Below are 18,551 nucleotides of genomic sequence, written 5' to 3' on the forward strand. Positions count from 1 at the left end.
TCAGGCGCGTGTCTTCACTCAGCCATAATGCTCACCAGGTAACCTTGGGCCAATCACTAACTCTTCACCTAATCTAACCTTGCAGGGCTGTTTTGAGGATAAAGCAGGGGGGCTACTATGTATCCTGGAGGAAGAGCAGGACTTTTAAAATGCCATAAATAAATAAACTCGCCGACAATCCCCCGCCGTCGTGGGGCTGCCTCCATTAAGGCAGGTGGGAACGGAAGCCAAGAATTTGCAAAGTTCTCACCTGTGAAGCCATTTTGATCAGAACCTCATCCTCGACCCACTCTCCAGTAACAGCATTGTATCTGCCAAGTAAGAAACAACATGGGTCTGGTAGTTAAAAATCACCAAGGAAGAAAAAGAAACTATTATTTGTTTTAACCACACTGCCAGGCTTTAAATGGAGAGTCTGCTTTTCACTTTTCAATTTCCCACAGTGCCCCAGTGTGATGCTACATCAGGGGCATTGTGGGAAATTAATAATAATAATAATAATAATAATAATAATAATAATAACAACTTTTTATTTATACCCCGCCCTTCCCAGTTCAAAAACTGGGCTCAGGGTGGCTAACAACAAATTTAAAACACTTTAAAAATTATACACTTAAAATTATAAAAGCAGCATAAAATAGGGTATAAAAACATGAATAACAATAAAATTCAAAAATCAATTAGATAATCCTCAGGGCTAGCTGGCTGAATTGGTCCTACTTGGGCCAGCGAGGAGCTCAGGGGAGAATTAGCTGTGGGGTCTCAGAGTGGGTGATCTTCATAAAAGAGGAGGGGGAGGGAAGAGAAGGGAAATAAAAGATCAGGCTCAATTCAAATTAAAGGCCAGGCGGAATAGCTCTGTCTTACAGGCCCAACAGAAGGAGGTTAAATCCTGAAGGGCCCTAGTCTCATGGGACAGAGCATTCCACCAGGTTGGAGCCATCACTGAAAAGGCCCTGGCCCTGGTGGAGGATAGTCTGACTTCCTTAGGACCAGGACCTCTAAACTATGGTTATTCATGGAACTTAAGGTCCTCTGCGGGACATGCTAGGAGAGGCGGTCCTGTAGGTATGAGGGCCCTAAGCCACAAAGGGCTTTAAAGGTCAAGACCAGCACCTTGAACATGACCCTATACTCCACCGGGAGCCAGTGCAACTGGTAAAGCACTAGGTGAATATGCTCCCTTAGCAGGGACCCCGTGAGGAGCCTCGCTGCAGCATTCTGCACCTGCTGGAGTTTGTGGGACAGTTTCAAGGGCAGCCCCACGTAGAGCGAATTACAGTAGTCAACAAAAATTAAGAACACAAGAAGAGCCCTCATGGGTCAGATTGATGGCTGACAGAATCCGGTATCCTACTTTCTACAGTGTTCAACCAGACACTTCTTGGGAAACCCACAGATAGTGGAAGAGAAATGCCCCTGCTCTTGTCTCACGTCTCCCAAACAAAGCTGGCTGGAAGGTCTGGGAGACGGAAAGAAATACTAAAGACATGAGTCAGTCGTGGGTTAGCCTAGAGGCTGGAGTCCTAGCAATTCCCTGAGAGTGCTGTCTGCTGGCGGCTGGCCTGCTAGTGTGAATAAGCAGAGAGCAGTACTGTACAGAAACAAAGAGGGACAAATGAAAATGGGATTAAGCACACAAGGGGCAAATAATTCAGACATGCCCTTAGGTACAGCCACACGCCACTGTTTTAAGGGCAGGAGCAGCAATTTTTCCTTGGCAGGCTGCCTAGCAAAACTGCTATTTCACTTTCTACCAAGTCATTTGGCCTATTGGGATATTATCTGTGTACCCCACCCAAGGGAGTTATGCGTGTTTACATATTAATATATACATATATACTTTGGAAGATAACCTTCTGGAGGTAGGGGCCAAAGTAGAAGTAATAACGAATCGTTTGTTGTTTGTTTATTATGCTATATTTCAAGACAAAAAACAAGCCCTTTGAAGGAGCCTCACAGAAACAACATTAAGCAGTTTAAACACACACATAGACAAAAATGAAAAACATCAGTTTTTTTTAAGTGACAGAAAAATATTTGCGATCATCATTTGAGGCCCTTCTCCATGTTCCCCCTTCAAAGGAGATTTATGGCAACACAAGAAGGGGCTTTTCGGTGGTGGCTCCCTGCTTGTGGAATGCCAACCCCCCCCCCGGGCTTGCCTGGAAACCTTCTTTAGCTAGTTTTAGGAGCTGGGGGGGTGGTTACCCAGGTTTCCACCCCCTTGTTTGCAGCATTTGTAAGTATTTGTGACCTCTTTGGTTGGAACAGGATAAAACAAATAGACGTGTTTGTTAGATTTTTGTTGATTCTGTTTATCATAATTGGTTTTAGTATTCCTGTTGTGTTTGTAAATCACTTTGACTCATTTTTACAAGTAAATCAGCTAATAAATATATACAGTGGTACCTCGGGTTACATACGCTTCAGGTTACATACGCTTCAGGTTACAGACTCTGCTAACCCAGAAATAGTGCTTCAGGTTAAGAACTTTGCTTCAGGATGAGAACAGAAATCGTGCTCCGGTGGCGCGGTGGCAGCAGGAGGCTTCAGGTTAAGAACAGTTTCAGGTTAAGTACAGACCTTCAGAACGAATTAAGTACTTAACCCGAGGTACCACTGTATTACAACAACTCTGAAGGGAAGAATGCAATTCTGTTTTCCTCAGAGTGAAATAAAATTCAACGGATGGGAGCTGAGAAAGAAAACAATATTTGGCTATACAAACCACTGCCCACTTTCAACACCCTTAATCACTGTTTGGTTGAACAAGAAACAAAGATTTTAGGGGTTCCCTCCCCCCCACCTCCCTCAGACCGTGAAGGGGAGAACAACATCCTTGCTTTAGTTGTGTGATTGTTTCACTGCGGGTTTTCTTTTAACTGGTCGCTTCACGTTCAGCTGAAACAGCAAGTTGCCAGAGACAGATAGCCATCATCTGCATATCTTCGGCACCAGCTAGGGAGAAATGCTTCTCTTTCTGTCCTTAAAACTTCTGCAGAGCCACATGTGACTGTGCATAAGTGTTTGGGAACACGCACTACACAATACTTGAAATAGTTTCTACTTTCCCTTGTAAGTACAAGAATGTGGATTATTTTTTCCTTTAAAGGATCAGCACAGCAAACACCATCAGACATGCTGAGACCAGGCCTCTGTGAGCACATTTAAAGCACATTCTCCCCCCTTAAGAATCCTGGAAACTCTGGTTTGTTAAGGGAGCTGAGAATTGTAGCTCTGTGAAGGGTAAAAACTATAGTTTCAAGGATGTGTGTGCGCGTGCGTGCGCTTTAAATTAGCTTTTAAATGTATGGTGTGGAGGCAGCCACAAACTGGCTTATGTGCAATTCTGTACATGTGGATTCACATGTTGCTTATCACTACATGCTATGCAACACACATGAAGCACATGTGAAACTGGAGGAACTGGTCTGTGTTATTAACTTGTGAATTGCCTTTCATGTGAGTCTCATACCACAAATTTATTATTATTAACATTTATATACCACCCTATGCCCACAGGTCTCATGGAGGTTCACAGGATAAAATCACAATATAAAAACACAAAATATACAATCAAAATAAAAACAAGAACAACCCAAAACACCCCCCCCAAATACCAGAGAGGGAAAATAGAATTTAAAACACACATGTACAATATTTGTAATGAAACATATAAAAATAAGCATCCATCAGGTATCGTCGATTAAAAGATCAATTTAACTGTCTTTCAAATCAAAACATTTTAGTCATTGTTTTTCCCCCAATTGCAACCATTCAAAGAAGCTCCTTTATCTTGTGGAGGCCTCCATGAAGGGGCACTAGGAGGCAATTTTCTATTATTCCCCCTTCCTTCCACAGCCCTTGCCCCCATTCCCAAATCTGATCCAAGGGTTGGGGGAACTCTTGGGACAGCATTTGGTGGCGGCAGGGGGGGTGGCATTGAGGGTTGCAACATAAAGTAGTTTAAAATACAGTATGAAACAATGGAAGTTTGAAAAACAGTACAGAATAAACACCTAAGGTGGATACTTTTTCATCCAGCTGGAAAACCTTGTTGAAACAAAAGTGTTTTCATGTGGTTATAATATTTTATGGAGGAATTACAAATTTCCATATAGCTCCATGACTGGTTTTCCTGAGGTTTTCGTTTATAATGGAAAGGGGGTTTCAGATTAAGCAAAGGACTGACTTGACCTGGGAAGAAGGGTGTGTCCAACACTTTCCTTAAAGTCGCGCAGGAGACCATTTATCAGCCAATGTATTTCAAATATTATCTGTCTTTTTCTGCAGAGACTGCGATTCAAGATCTTTTTAATAGGAAAAGAGAGCTATAATAATTGAACTGTGTTGAGCAACGATCTATTTCTGACAGTTTTGTTCCACCTTTCCTCATGTAATCCTGCCATAACATGCTTAGTTGCACTCATTTCACACCCAGCAAATGCACACTTCAGATGTGCATTATGTACAGCATGTTCCGATGAGCTTGTCTGCCCAGCAGGAACGCACACAAGTCAGAGGTCAGTTCTGCTCTGCGCACGCCTGCACTGGTCCTTTTTTAAAGGTTTACATTCTGGCTGTGCGTAGCAGAGGAGCACGCACACCCGAGAGAAAGCAAACACTATTTTAAGAACGGCACAGCGCGTTTCTAAGAGGCCCAACTATTTATAGCTTTGCATAAAAGCATGTTGGAAGCCTTCTTCCTTATGAAGATTTAATTCCTAAGACAACACCAATGAGCTCACAATTGTAGCTTGGGACAAAGAAGAAAAAGATAAGATTTGGAGAATCAAAAATCAGGATACGTGCAAGACATGTTTACAAGGGGTGAGGCAGGGGGCAGTAATGGACAAGCCGCACGGACTCTGGATAACCAGCTTAACTCCGGTTCAGATAAAGGTTACCTAAATTGTTGGTTGGTATTTATTTTAAAAACCTGCAATGGAAGTTAATAATAAAATGTGAAATAGAACAGAACACCCGCAAGCAAGAACCTATCAGGGCATACAGGCAAGAGCCATAAATATGACAACTAATTAAAAGGAGTAATGTGGTTATTGCCCATTTTGTTTAACCTATTTGCACATCAATCAGCAGCAAGCCTCTTCCTGATCACATATTTTTCCTCCTAGGGTGCCACTAAAAAGTCCATACTCAGGGGGAGAGAGATATATTAATATTTGCCTCTGCTTCAAGATGCTTCTGCTTGTTTTCACATGGACTATTTTGAAAAAGAAACAAACCCCTTTGACACATAGCCCTCCCCTGCCAGTGCCGGCTCAGCCATTGGGCAGGGTGATGTCACTGCCTCAGGCTGCCCGCCTGCAGGTCTCCCGCCTGGCCTGCCACCTCTGCCAACAGCAGAGAAGTGATGCCGCAATCGGCACCAATTCTGGACAACATCGTGCCCATTTGGGGCGAGATCTTGCCCAAAATCGCACAAGATTTTGTAGAGCACATTGCTGTGTTCTACTGAACAACCAACTGCTGTCTTGGAACCTGACTTTGCCATTTACTATATGTAAGCATGCACATGACATAAAAAGCTACATCAATTTGTATTGGCACAAAATTGGCCTAATTCGTGTAATCAGAGGTTATACACATCAGGGATGTAAAGAGATTTTTAAATGGACAAGAGTTGTTGTTTTTCTTTCAGTCTTCATGGATACTAGGGACTCAAATCCGTTAACACAATGGGACTTTTTCCTGAACAGATATGCATAGGATTGTGCTGCATGTCTGACAATGGATCACAAATAACTAGGTATGGTTGAGCAGGCAGGCTTATTCTTTTTTGAAAGCCTGTTGTATCAGTTTAAAAGGAGGAAAATCAACATGTTCTTACATACTTGAAATCCAGGATGTGATTAATGAGGGAATAAGAAGACTGTTTGTTGGGGGGGGGGAGGGGAACTGTGTTGCTTCTGTGTTGTTAACAGCAGCTAAGGATGCTTTCTGCTGGAATATAATTTTGAATAGCTACATTAAAACTTGTTTCTTAGTTAAATAAAAATAAAAAATCTCATGCGATTTGGGGCAAGATCTCACCCAAAATAGGCAAGATCTTGCATGAAATCTGTGCCACCATTGGTGGATGTAGTAGGGCACGTAATGGCGGCAGGAGTAGGTAGGTAGTGGCAGGAGCAGTGGCCGCAGCATGGTGCCCCTGTCCCCAACCCAGGCCCACAGGGGCACACATGCAACATCAGTACTAGAAGCAGAAGTGCCTACAAACCTGTAACGTGTTGCGTTTTCCGTTTCAATGTCCTCCAGATGAAATTCCGCCCATGGGTCAGGCATGTGCTTGGCTTTCTCAATGGCGTGCTTCCAGGCTTGCTGCAGAAGTTGGAAAGCGTTGAGTTATTCACAAAAGGCCCGAAATAATGCACAATCATTGATCTCCCATTGTAATTTTGGACCTCAGTCTTGCAAAGGGAAGCAGAGAGAGCCCGAAAACGGTGCAGGATAAAGGATATTTGTCTGCGGACACAAGTCTCGTGGGCCTGCCTCTACATATGGACCAGTTTTGGAAAAACCACACCTGCCTGCACTACTCTGACATCACATCATTCATTCATATATATATCATATATATATCAAGGAGTGGGGAGGTAAATATGTGTAAGGATTTACTGGTTCAGGCCAATGGCCCTCCGCTGGATGCATTTTGCTTTTAAAATTTTATTGAAAAAAAACATATTTTATTTATGATTTTCAATCTTATACATTTCAATAATTTTACAGTCATTTCAACATTTCAAAACTTCCTTCCCCCTCTTTCTGCGGTTCTTTAATGTATTTTTAATATTCTCTGACTATCCAAAGTAACTTAATTTGCTCAACAAATGATAATCAACATGAGAGCCAAGACTGAACTCGTGTTTTTCTTTTAATGCAAAGCTATTTTCTTTTACAACAAAATATTTTGGGAGTACGTCCCTGTCTCAGCTGGTGGGAGCCCTTTGACCGCTAATCTCAGCCAGACATATTCTTTCTTTGGATCTGCTCATGCATTCCTCTTCTTATTTTTTAATGTCCCAGTGATACAGTCAAACTCAAACATGCTCTTGAGGAAAAAGTAAGGGGGGAAGAACACAAAACAAGCTACATATAATCAAACTGAGAAGCAAAAGCCGCTTGAAAATGAACCAAAAATCCCAGCTCACCACATGAAGCAAAAGGCATGTTAGTATGTAAAGGATGCAGATGAACATTACAACTCCAGACAAATGGCTGTTTCATTCTCCAAGACACTCAGCCCAATCCTGTGCACAAAATGTGCGTATTAGTGAAAATGCTTATGTGAGGGGAAACTGCATACAAAACTGTGTTTATTAAGAGAAATGTGCATAAAACTGCATATGATTTTTCTGGAAATGGTGTGATCTGGGTTTTAAACCACTCGCCCACCTCAAACAAGAAATTTATTTTAAAATGTTACCACATTCGTTTTTGACCTACCCGGCTATGGTCAACGGCAGAGCCATGCTTAGAATGCTGCTGAGTGCCATTCTAAAGGACATACATGAGAAACAATTACAGTAAGCATGTAGAACAGAGCGAAATAGCATTTAAATGAAAGTCGCTTTTCAAGACAATCGACACATCCATTGTGCTTGGTGAAAGTTTTTGAAAGCCACTTTTTCTACGCTACCTTTCATCTGATTCACCAATGCAGACTGGGTCCAGTATGGTTTCAAACTGGATGGGGGATCGCATGCTGCACTGCAGGGGATTGTGACCAGATGTCCTTTGGGATCCATTCCAACTCTACAATTCTATGATCATCTAGAATACAGTACTGCTCACTTCTCTTTCAACTGGTGTTCCTCTCCTCTGCTGCCCAGAGTGCTACTTCTTAAGAAACATCAGTGACAACATCCCATTGTGAAATAGTTATATGGAAGCTAACGGCAAGGGCCAGAGTTTTCAAATGAGTCACAGGGCAATTATGTTTGCTGCACACAGAGTGGTGTTTTTCAGAGGTAAACACAGTAAACTTGTCCCATGTCCTTCTAACATCAGAAGGAAGAGAGATGGCAGTGGAAGGCAGGGCCTTTTCAGCTATAGCACCCTAGCTGGGAAAACAGCTTCCCTGAGAGGTTTGCCAGGTGTACCAGGTGAAAACCCATTTTACCTGCCAATACCTTTTGGCTTTACCTTTTGTTTATGCTGCTTTTATGAAACAGCTTGCTGCAACTAGTTATGCTTTTATTTATTGTGACTTTTGTAGCTTTTTGTTGTCTCACATCCCACACAGAGAGCAACGACTGAAGAGTACGTAATACATTGTTACCATGGGAAGTAATTATAATTGAAAATGGAGAGTTGCCAATAATTATTATAATAATGGAGGCCTTAGGACCAAAGCCAGCTCAACAAGGGCTGCAGTTCAGGTGGCATGATGTTTTGCTGTGGCACACTGCCTTGATAGGCTGTGTAGTTCTGAGGGAGTTTTCCTTTGTATGCTTGCTTGGACACCTCCCTGCTATGTACAAGGCCTGGAGATAGAGAAAGACAGCACATGTCTGTTCCTTTCTCTTCAAATTATACATTGCCTTCCGTTCAGTTGCCTCAGCAAAGTATTACCAGGATTTATTTTCTCTTTGGGCTCTGTCTGCGTTATTTAACAGACTTTGCCAACAATTGTGGCCATGATCAACTGCAGGTCCACAACCTGTGTCTTCTGCATATTTACAAACACACAAGCCTGCTCTGTGCCAAATGTTTACCGCTTCACACTTCAGTCTACGCACAGGAAATGAGCAAACTGCAAACTGGTCTAAAGGGGTGGGCCATTGTCTTGAGAGCAGCTACAGGTCTGGGTAAATTGAGCGCAAGTTGGACATCACAGGAGTTAGTTACAAGAAACAAAGCAGGGGAAGAAAGTTTTGACCTCATGCCAGCCCAGGAAATGCCAGGAAAGAGAGAGACTGGTGCGGACTAACCTTGATGTCAAAAGAACTCCTAGGAGAAGCGCTGGATGAATACAGCTCATTTTTCATCAAGTTGGTGTAATAGTTGCTGACTTTGTCACCAGCTGCCTTGTTTGCAACAGGGTCATCTGTTATCGGGCAGATATAGTAATTATCTTCATCCTCGCTATCGGTGTCGTGGTAATTCCCAGAGACTGCTTTCGCTGGCTTGGTGTTATCGAAGCATTCCATGTGAAAGATAAGGTCTTCTTCTGCCATACTGGTGGGAGAGTGGCTTTGCTCGGGTGGGGGCTGAAGTAGCCAGTATTACAAATGAAGGAACCTAAGGAAGGGAAAGGCGGGAGATCAATATCTGAATTAACGGGGGGGGGGGCGGGGATGGGTCAGTATGTAGGAATCTTTAGGCTTTACATTTGTTCATTTAATAAAAGTGACATGCCGCTTGGTTGTAAAAACAAAACAAACCCTGAATAAACCTGAAAGCGGTTTGCAAAAAAAGAATAAAACAAAATCATCAGTAAAAAGTTAGAAACAGTGGGATAGATATAAGATATATGTTCAAAAATAACAGTAATGGTTCACTATCTATGCAAGCATTTGATTGACGTTGGAGAGAGAATGAGTTGAGAAACAAGACCAAGGATACATATTGATATAGGAATGTATTAGATAAAAAGTAAAGAAATATACAATAATCTTTGTTTCTTTATGTATATAAAGTATACATACAGGTTGAAAATTATAGTATAGTAAGTTTTGTGATGTAATATGACAATGTCCGATGATGTAATGTTAGAACTTAAATAACTAACTAAATATGTTAGAAACAGCTGTTTAAGACATTTAATTAAAATCAATTATAAAATAACAACCAATTAAAACACACAACATTCTACGTATCTCCATTTTAGCAGTGGTTTCAACGGAAACGAATTCCCATTCCATGGTAAGGCACTGTGGGAAACATGCCTTCCTCCAGGAAATGAACCATCAGGAGCTCACTTCAAGCTCCCTATTCCTCCTTTGAAGCCACAGCAGTAACTGCTCCATACCTGACCTCGCATATGGCACCAGGTGTGGGGGCGAGCGGCTACAGTTTGGTGAAAATGGCCCTGAAGGCCAACACGATGCTGAGAGTTCTTAGGAGACTCCTATTCTAAGGTTACCAGATTTTTTTTCCAATGAATCCGGGGACACTTTGCAACTTCAATGGATTCTGTATGGGGACTGTACTGGGAAACGGGGACGTCTAGTAACCTTATCCTATTCCCCTCCCATGGCACCAATTCCCAGAGTGATTTAAGAATCAATCCCTCTTCGCAGGGAACCCTGGGAACTGCAGCTCTGAAAGGGGTTTGGTTTTTTTTGGAAGGAAAGCCCTGTTTTGGGGGGTTCAGGTCTATGTTTTTGAGCTTTTTTTAGGGGAGCCAAAGTTCTTGAGCTTCTTTGGGGAGAGCCAGTGATCTACCACAGACGTCCAGTGATCTACCAGTAGATCACGATCTACCTGTTGGAAATGCCTGCTTTAGAGTACGGGTCAGTAAACTAAGGCCCACGGGCCAGATCAGGCCCAATTGCCTTCTGGATCCGGCCCGTGGATGGTCTGGGAATTGCCGCATGGATCACCAGCGCCTGCGTTTCCCCCCCTCTCCCTCCCTTGCCGCCGCCTCCCTCCCTCCTCCTGGCTTCTCCCCGCCCTGCCTAGAGGAGGAAGGGGGCTGGGCTTTGTTGGTGCCAGCAGCAGCAGCAGCAGCGCTCGAGCGGCCGCCATTCTAAGCAGCCCCTCTCCAGAACCCTTTTGTGCGCCGCTCATCATCCCTCCGCCGCCGCCAGCCCCTGCTGCTCGCAAGACACAGGTAAGCAGCCACCGGGGCTCGTCCGGTGCTGTGGAGAAGGGAGGGGAGAGTCAGTTGGGGGGTGGCTTATAGTCCGGCCCCCCACAAGGTCTGAGGGACAGTGGACCGGCCCCCTGCTGAAAAAGTTTGCTGACTCCTGGTAGAGTCTAGACAATACTGAGCTGGATAGACCAATGGCCTGACTTTGTAGGAGGTAGCTTCCTATGTGTCTGTCTGTAGCTCTGCGCGCACTCTGTACTAGCTGATGCTCTAGACCAGGGCAGTCCAACACATAGCCTGAGGGCCACATATGGCCCTCAATATCTTTTTTGGGTGGCCTTCGGCAACATTTGATTGCCCCTGCCCCCAGCCCGCCTTCCCAAAGCCAGGTAAACAAGGTGGTGGGCTTTGGGAAGGAGACGGGAGGGCTCTAGAGTCCTGTCACAGCCTCCTGCCTCCTTCCCAAAGTCCGCTCCCTCACTTAACCAGCTCTGGGAAGGCAGCATGAGGACTCGGGGAGGGAGGAACGTTTAATTTTGGCCTTGCTCACCCCCAAATCAGTGTGCGGCCCGTGGGTTCTATGTCAAAGTATTCTTGTGACCCACGTGGTATGGAAAGGTAGGCTGCCCTGTTCCAGGTGTACCAGGTTAGCATTAATTGGAAGAAAAATGATGCCGTTTTTCACACCCCACTGAGTTGCATCCAGCTAAGTTCCTCTCCGAGTAGACCCATTGAAATTAATGAGATGAGGCAGCCTTTGGGCCGGGAGAGGTTCGCACGCCAATATATCCCTTTTAAAAATTACGCTGAGGAAAGGAGTTTATGAAATCAGCCTAGTGTGTGAAAACAGCTGCATTCTGTTTGTGGCGTTCCTTTAAAGATTTGGGCGGTTCCCCTGGTGGTTAATAAAACGATGAGACGGTTTGAATGTTGCTTTCATCGCAGAGTGCAGTTCCTGAGCCAACGGAGATCTCTCATTTCTCTTTGCTGCCGTTTCTTCATTCATTATGTGGGGGAGAACAGGTGAAGTTACCTGCAAGCTCAGGCTTGTGGCGCTCCGTCCTAACCTGGAGAAATATCCCAGATCCTGGATAAATATGAAGTGTCTTCTTGTTGAGGCCTGTATTCCCAGGTGGGGTAGCAGTTCACCTTCCTGGGAGGCAGAGAGGGCTGAAGCAGAGGTCTTCTCAGCAATGGAGAAGACATGCCTAGCCTCACCCACCAACCAGAGACGATGCAGGCCGTATGCATGGAATTTGTCTCCTACCTCCTGGCCACATCCACATTATTAATTTAAAGCAGTGTTATGCGACTTTAAACTGTCACAGCTTCCCCTAAAGCAGGGGTCAGCAAACTTTTCCAGCAGGGGGCTGATCCACTGTCCCTCAGACCTTTTGGGGGACCGGACTATAAGCCACCCCCTCAACCGACTCTCCCCTCCCTTCTCCACAGCACCAGTGGCTGCTTACCTGTAAAAACACCAGGCAGGCCCCACAAATAACCCAGAGCTGCATTTTAAATAAAAGCACACATTCTACTCATGTAAAAACACGCTGATTCCCAGACCGTCCGCAGGCCGGGTTTAGAAGGCGAATGGGCCGGATCCGGCCCCCGGGCCTTAGTTTGCCTACCCATGCTCTACACACTATCTGGCAGTGGCTTTCCAGGGCATCAGGCAGGATCCTCTCCCAGCCCCTTAACTGGACATACCTGGGACTTCCTGCGTACAAAAACAGATGACCCACGGCTGAGCTACAACCCTTCTCTATGGCTATAGTTGTGCCTTAGATGAATTTCACATATACCGTAGAGGCGTGCTTCCATTGTTTAAAAACACGAGACTTCCCTTAGCCTTTTTTCTAGCTAACTTTTGATCTGGTTTCCTCCCCCTCTGGTTCCATGCCTTTGCTTCACTCTCCTTTTATGAGATTGCAAGCCTGAGAGCAGGGTGATGTAATTCTACCTTCTGTACGGCGCCTGGTAAATAATACATCTCATCATCATTGTTTCTGAGCAGGACTCGTTTTTAAAAAGGTTGGGGAAGATTTGAGGGGGGCGGGTGGAGCTTAAACGCTTACTTGCAAAAGGCTAAATTGTGCAATGCATCCAGAAATTTCCCAATCCAACTCTCTTGGGAAGGGACCTCGCTGCTACTCTTTCCAGCTGAGCCACTGGTCCAATTAGTGCCAGCACTTTGGTGGGTGTTTATCCAAGACATTTCAAACTCATCAAACCTAGACTGAGGGTAAATCGCTCCCTCTATTTCCCATGTCCAGGCTGCACGTGCCAAAATTTGCACAGCCAAAAATGCCACCACCTACAGACATAAAAGAACCCCTAGGTGGGAACCCCAAGATTTTCAGAAGTACAATAAATGCTTAGCCAGGGGGAGGGAGATGAGGGCTGAGCATGCTCAGTGGGTACAGAAAACTGTCTTGAGTGGTGAATGGAACACTAGGTGGAAAAGGGGATGGAATCAATGGAGTATTGTGGAGGGGGTTATAGCTGGCTGGCTGGCTACAGAAGCACATTTTGTTGAAGGCAATCAATACTCAACACATGAAACATATCTGAACAAACAACAAAGACACAGCCTCAAACTGATTCCATACTGTGTCTCTGATTAGCAATTGGTATTTCTTCTAGAAATGAAAGGTGGAATTATTCATTACTTTAATCTATCTATTTACTAACTTGCTTTGTAAAATTTACACAGCGCTCGGATGTAAAAAAAAGAACAACCTAAAAATGGTTTACAAAAAGATAAAGTGCTAACATGGAGAAAAATCCACAAACATAATTTATTTTATTTTTAAATGAAATTTTATTGAATTTTTACAGTTTTATATTCAATCAGACAACACAATGTAACATTTATCATACAAAAGAAAAAAGAAGCGCCCCCCCTTCTCGTGACTTCCCTCAACTTCCCCTTCTGGTTCTTTAAATATTTACTGCTTCTGCTTAATTATTATCTTATTTTTATGTTCTTATACCTTAATGCTCTTGCACACACAACCGTACTTTAAGGCATACAAAAGTTAAAATACTAAAACAGATTAGAATTACCTCAGCTTTCTAAACATCTGGGTCGCCTTGTCAAAGCACTAATTTTTTTAGGAGGCGCCAAAAAGAGCACAGTGAATGACCCTACTTGATCTCAGGGAGTTCCAAAGTGCAGGTGCTGCCACACTAAATAACAAATCATCAATGACTCCCAGGTTGCTTGGTGCAAAAGGAAGGTACTGCCTTAAAGAGACCTTTCAGATCTCAGATGCGGAAACCCAGGCACAGAGACTAGTTTGCTGAAGATCCACGCAGTGAATTCACCCTACAGTTAAAGTCAATAAGAAGGAAAGGCACTTACCTATGGTGGATCAACTTCCGGCAGCAGAAGTTGAACGCAAGCCTCCTCACGTGGCAGGAATGGAGTGAGGCAGGAGGCCACACAGAAGTACCAGCGGTTGTAAAAACTATAACCCTGTAGGTAAAGGAGAAAAATGTCCCGTTAGCCACCACTACTAAGAGCTGGCCTGCCACAAATCTCACCGTCAGGCACAGTGCAATGTTCCTCTGACCGCTTCTAAAGTAAGACACAAGCTTAAAATTAGAGGTGGTATTTTCCCAGTCAAAGGCAAGTGTATATGTGATTCTCTGCGGAAAAGCAGCACAACTTTCAATGAGGCTGTTCAATCTTGAGCAGAAAATATCAAGCTAAAGGAAACAACCGATGGCACCAATGTATTTCCCCCCCCCAACTTCTTAAAAGCGGGGAGCCACCTAGATAGCTGCCTCGTTTGCCGCCATGGCTGGACTGATCCTGCCCCAATGAAGGACCCCAGCATTGAACACATAGAGAAGACAATTAGCAATTGCATGGATGGATTTATTTGTATTTATTCATTTCTGCCCCACCTTTCTGACAAAGAGCTCAAGGTGGCATATCCTTACAAACAACCCTGTGAAGGAGGTTAGGCTGAGAGTCTGTGACTGGCCCAAGGTAACCCAGTGAGCTTCATGACGGAGGGAAGACTTGAACACTGGTCTCCCAGGTCCTAGTCCAACACGCTAACCACTATACCATATTGGCTCTCACACAACAATTACTTTTTCATTAAAAAAAAAAAAGTAGCAGGCACTGGGCCCAATACTAACCAGGAAGTTCCTGTGGGGCAGGGGCACAAAGGGGTTTTAATCCTTTCCTGCCACCTGATTCAAATCAGCCTCCCCTGCTTACTGTTAAAAAGTCGCCCATGCAATTGCTAATTGTATAAATGGCACCTCCTTAAGTTTGGACCAGAATTACCGTATTTTTCGCCCTATAAGACACACTTTTCCCCCTCCAAAAATGGAGGGGAAATGTGTGTGCGTCCTATGGGGTGAATGCAGGCTTCAGGAAGCTATCCATAAGCCTGGGGAGCCCGCGGGAGTTCCTTCGGGAAGCTATCCGCAGCCTGGGGAGCCCTGCGGGAGTTCCCGCAGGGCTCCCTAGGCTGCGGATAGCAGCCTGCTTGCCCGGAGCGCGGGGCGCCCTGAAGCAGAGCGCCCCGCCCTTCGGGAAGCTATCCGCAGCCTGGGGAGCCCGCGGGAGTTCCCGCGGCTGGGGGGGGGGGATAATTTTTTTTCTTTATTCCCCCCCAACTAGGTGCGTCCTATGGGCCGGTGCGTCCTATAGGGCGAAAAATACGGTACCTAAACAATTGTCACTAAACAATAAAGCAGGGGTAGGCAACCTAAGGCCCGTGGGCCGGATGCAGCCCAATCGCCTTCTCAGTCCGGCCCGCGGACGGTCCAGGAATCAGCGTGTTTTTACATGAGTAGAATGTGTCCTTTTATTTAAAATGCATCTCTGGGCTATTTGTGGGGACTGCCTGGTGTTTTTGCATGAGTAGAATGTGTGCTTTTATTTAAAATGCATCTCTGGGTTATTTGTGGGGCATAGGAATTTGTTCATCCCCCCCCCCCAAAAAAAATGTAGTCCGGCCCACCACATGGTCTGAGGGACGGTGGACCAGCCTACAGCTGAAAAAGGTTGCTGACCCCTTCAATAAAGTAATAAGTAACCTTCTGTGGCATTCCTTGTTTCCACAGGAACAAGTTTGTTTGGTTTGACTTCTGGCCTTAAACCAAGCCACACAACTACATGAATGATGAAAGATTACGAAAACCAGGGCAAGAATTACCGTATTTTTTTGCACCATAACACTCACTTTTTTCCTCCTAGAAAGTAAGGGGAAATGTCTGTGCGTGTTATGGAGGGAATGCCTACGGGTGGCATGCCTACGGATTTTCCTCCTCTAAAAACTACGTGCGTGTTATGGTCGGGTGCGTGTTATAGAGCGAAAAATACGGTATTCAGAGTGTTGGTTTTCGGGGTGTGTGTTTTTTGCAGTCCGTTAGACCTCCATGTATATTCCCCAAGATTTGGAGAACACACACACACCACCACCACCACCACCACCACCACAACCCTGGAGATTATTATTATTATTATTATTATTAACTGGAAATCTCATGCAGAGAATATTCAAATGCACTTCTCTTGTGCTCTAAGCTCGAGGACTAATTCTGCACCATCAGCAGTACTGAACATGCTTCTGAAACAGATCCAATTCCAGGCCTTATCTTCCTGGCATGCAGGAGCAGAGAGCTGTTTGCTTCCAGGAGAACATCCTGTGCTTTCTGTTTTAAGAAGGCAGCCACGTACAGGTGCCAAATGAGCAGACTCTTTTCCTGCCACCCCCAGTCATTCTGCTGCTCGAGATCTCAACGAGCCTGTCAATGAGGCCAGTCTCACTACCTTGTGCCAATAAAAGGACAGAGACCTTTTATTTAAAAGGTTCATCTAAAAGGAATGGCAACTTGCCCTGTGCTCAAGCTGGAGTTGTTTTGGCAGCTCCAAGAAGGTTCTTATTGTTGATGGTCAACCTGATATTTCATCATGGTGCTATGTATATATTCTGTGCTTCCCTCGTCCCACAAAATAAGATAATCCAAATTCTGCTTCCCCAAAATTCTGTGAATTCTCCAAGGGATACAGATAATGAGAGACGAAAACTTAATTGAATATGCTCCTTTTTGCCACATTTTTGTCCCTTTCCTGAATTTCAAAAAGCATAAGGACTAAAAACTTGAATAGTAAAAGGTGAAATTCTTAGAATGCTGACTTCTGCTCCCGTTATCAGTTTCTGCCTGTTGTGTACACAGAGCCTATTTATTTACTGACTACATTTATATACCACTTTTCTTCCAAAGTTTAAAATTGCGTCTCAGAACTGAGGAAGGAGTTCTGGGACAGGTCCCCTAGACTGTCAGCTGATAAGCCCAAATTAGGTCTTGAGGGCCATGACCAACAACTAGGTTTCCTGCTGCGATATTTGGAAATTGTACACTTCCTGCTTTTGCCATTCTGCAGGTGTCATTCTGGACTCCATAGTTTACCCTTCAGAGTTACAATTTTGCCTGTAAATATGTGTAAGTGTGAACTGAATTCTACCCCATTCCTACTTCCAAATAAGCAAAGGTGAGACTTTCTTTTTTCCATCGCTTTACTCATGGAAGGGACTCAAAGCAACTTACAAAGACAGCATAAATCCTAAAACCAATTACAATAAACACAGTCAATCAAAACAACCTCAGCTGTGATTCCTGTATTGCATGGGGTACCTTTCCAACTCTATGATTTTTTTATATATATAAAAACAAACCCAGACACATCTAGAGATCAGGCTGAAAGCAAGCGGGATTTATGCAGCTTCTCCTCTAACTCAAAACCCACATTTCTTTAGAACCAGCATAGGGAACCTATGGCCTTCCAGATGTATGGTAGACTATCATACAACATGCAACATACACAACATGGCTCATTATCCATGACTGTTGGTCATGCTGGATGGAACTAAAGGGATCTGGAGTCCAGTAATGTCTGGATAGCCATGGCTTCTTCACCATCACTGCATTAAAATAACACCTTTTGCCTACATCTTAAAAACCCCAGAACTGGGAACCAGTTCTGGTTCCCAGAACTGTCTTGTCCAAAACTGTTTCTCAGCACTCTCTGGAAACACTGTGTGATCTCCAGATGTTGCCTGAGATCTTGAGAAAGTGTGCAAGTTGGGAATGGCACAAGACCCAGCGGCTCGAGACAACCCTAGGCATGTCTGCTCAGGAAAAAAAGTCGTATCGAGTCCACTAGAACTTAGTCCAAGGTGCTTAGGATTGCCGCCTAAACGGGTTGCCGATTCAGTATGGAATTTAGAAAGTGCACTTTGTTACTTGCCAGGATCAGAGCTGCAAAGCTATAATTGTGCTAAGGAAATGCAAGGAACCCCCAAAAGCCATCTATTCCAACCCCCAGCAATGCAGGAATGCAACGCAGTAAAACACCCGTATCTAACAGAGTACAGAAAAGCATACAAGACTGCTGTCCTCTACCTGTGCACTCAGGGGCTTGTGCCCAGGTTGGGTGTGTAGAAATCTGCACCCTGAACAGTGCAACAGGGCTCTAAATTCAGCATTACAATAGCCACAAAATAATAATTACTTGTAATAATAAAGGTTGACTGATTGACTGAATTACTAGCAGGGAGGGAGGGAAACAGCGTTACAGAATACTTTTAATGCTACTTTCAAAATTTATTCAGTAGTCAGTCTGCAGAGACAACAACTACTTTCTCTCCCAAACCACAGAATCAATTATTATAATGATGATTATGGCCGTCATTTCCATTTCCTGCCTGCGCTCACAGTGTAAGTCAGAACGCTGTCTTTG

The 18,551-nt window shown here is 44.3% G+C and overlaps 1 protein-coding gene across 9 annotated transcripts in view; it reads right to left on the reverse strand.

The window, feature by feature from the left end:
• EEF2K (eukaryotic elongation factor 2 kinase) overlaps window positions 1-18,551 on the reverse strand; it is a 43,267-nt gene that overhangs the window by 19,656 nt on the left and 5,060 nt on the right. For 4 of the 9 annotated variants that reach the window (XM_083585683.1, XM_083585678.1, XM_083585680.1 and 1 more), the window contains exons 2-5: window positions 14,148-14,261; window positions 8,958-9,267; window positions 6,245-6,345; window positions 251-311 (exon numbers count right to left, since the gene is read on the reverse strand). In XM_083585683.1, coding sequence (XP_083441809.1) covers window positions 251-311; window positions 6,245-6,345; window positions 8,958-9,203 — 408 coding nt within the window. In that variant the 5' untranslated portion in view covers window positions 9,204-9,267; window positions 14,148-14,261. Of the gene's footprint in view, window positions 1-250; window positions 312-6,244; window positions 6,346-7,470; window positions 7,522-8,957; window positions 9,268-14,147; window positions 14,262-18,551 lie in introns of all 9 variants that reach the window. The other 5 variants (XM_083585682.1, XM_083585675.1, XM_083585676.1 and 2 more) reach the window with 3 other exon arrangements.

Source organism: Podarcis filfolensis (assembly GCF_964270895.1).
Source record: "Podarcis filfolensis genome assembly, chromosome: 14".
NCBI lineage: Eukaryota > Metazoa > Chordata > Lepidosauria > Squamata > Lacertidae > Podarcis > Podarcis filfolensis.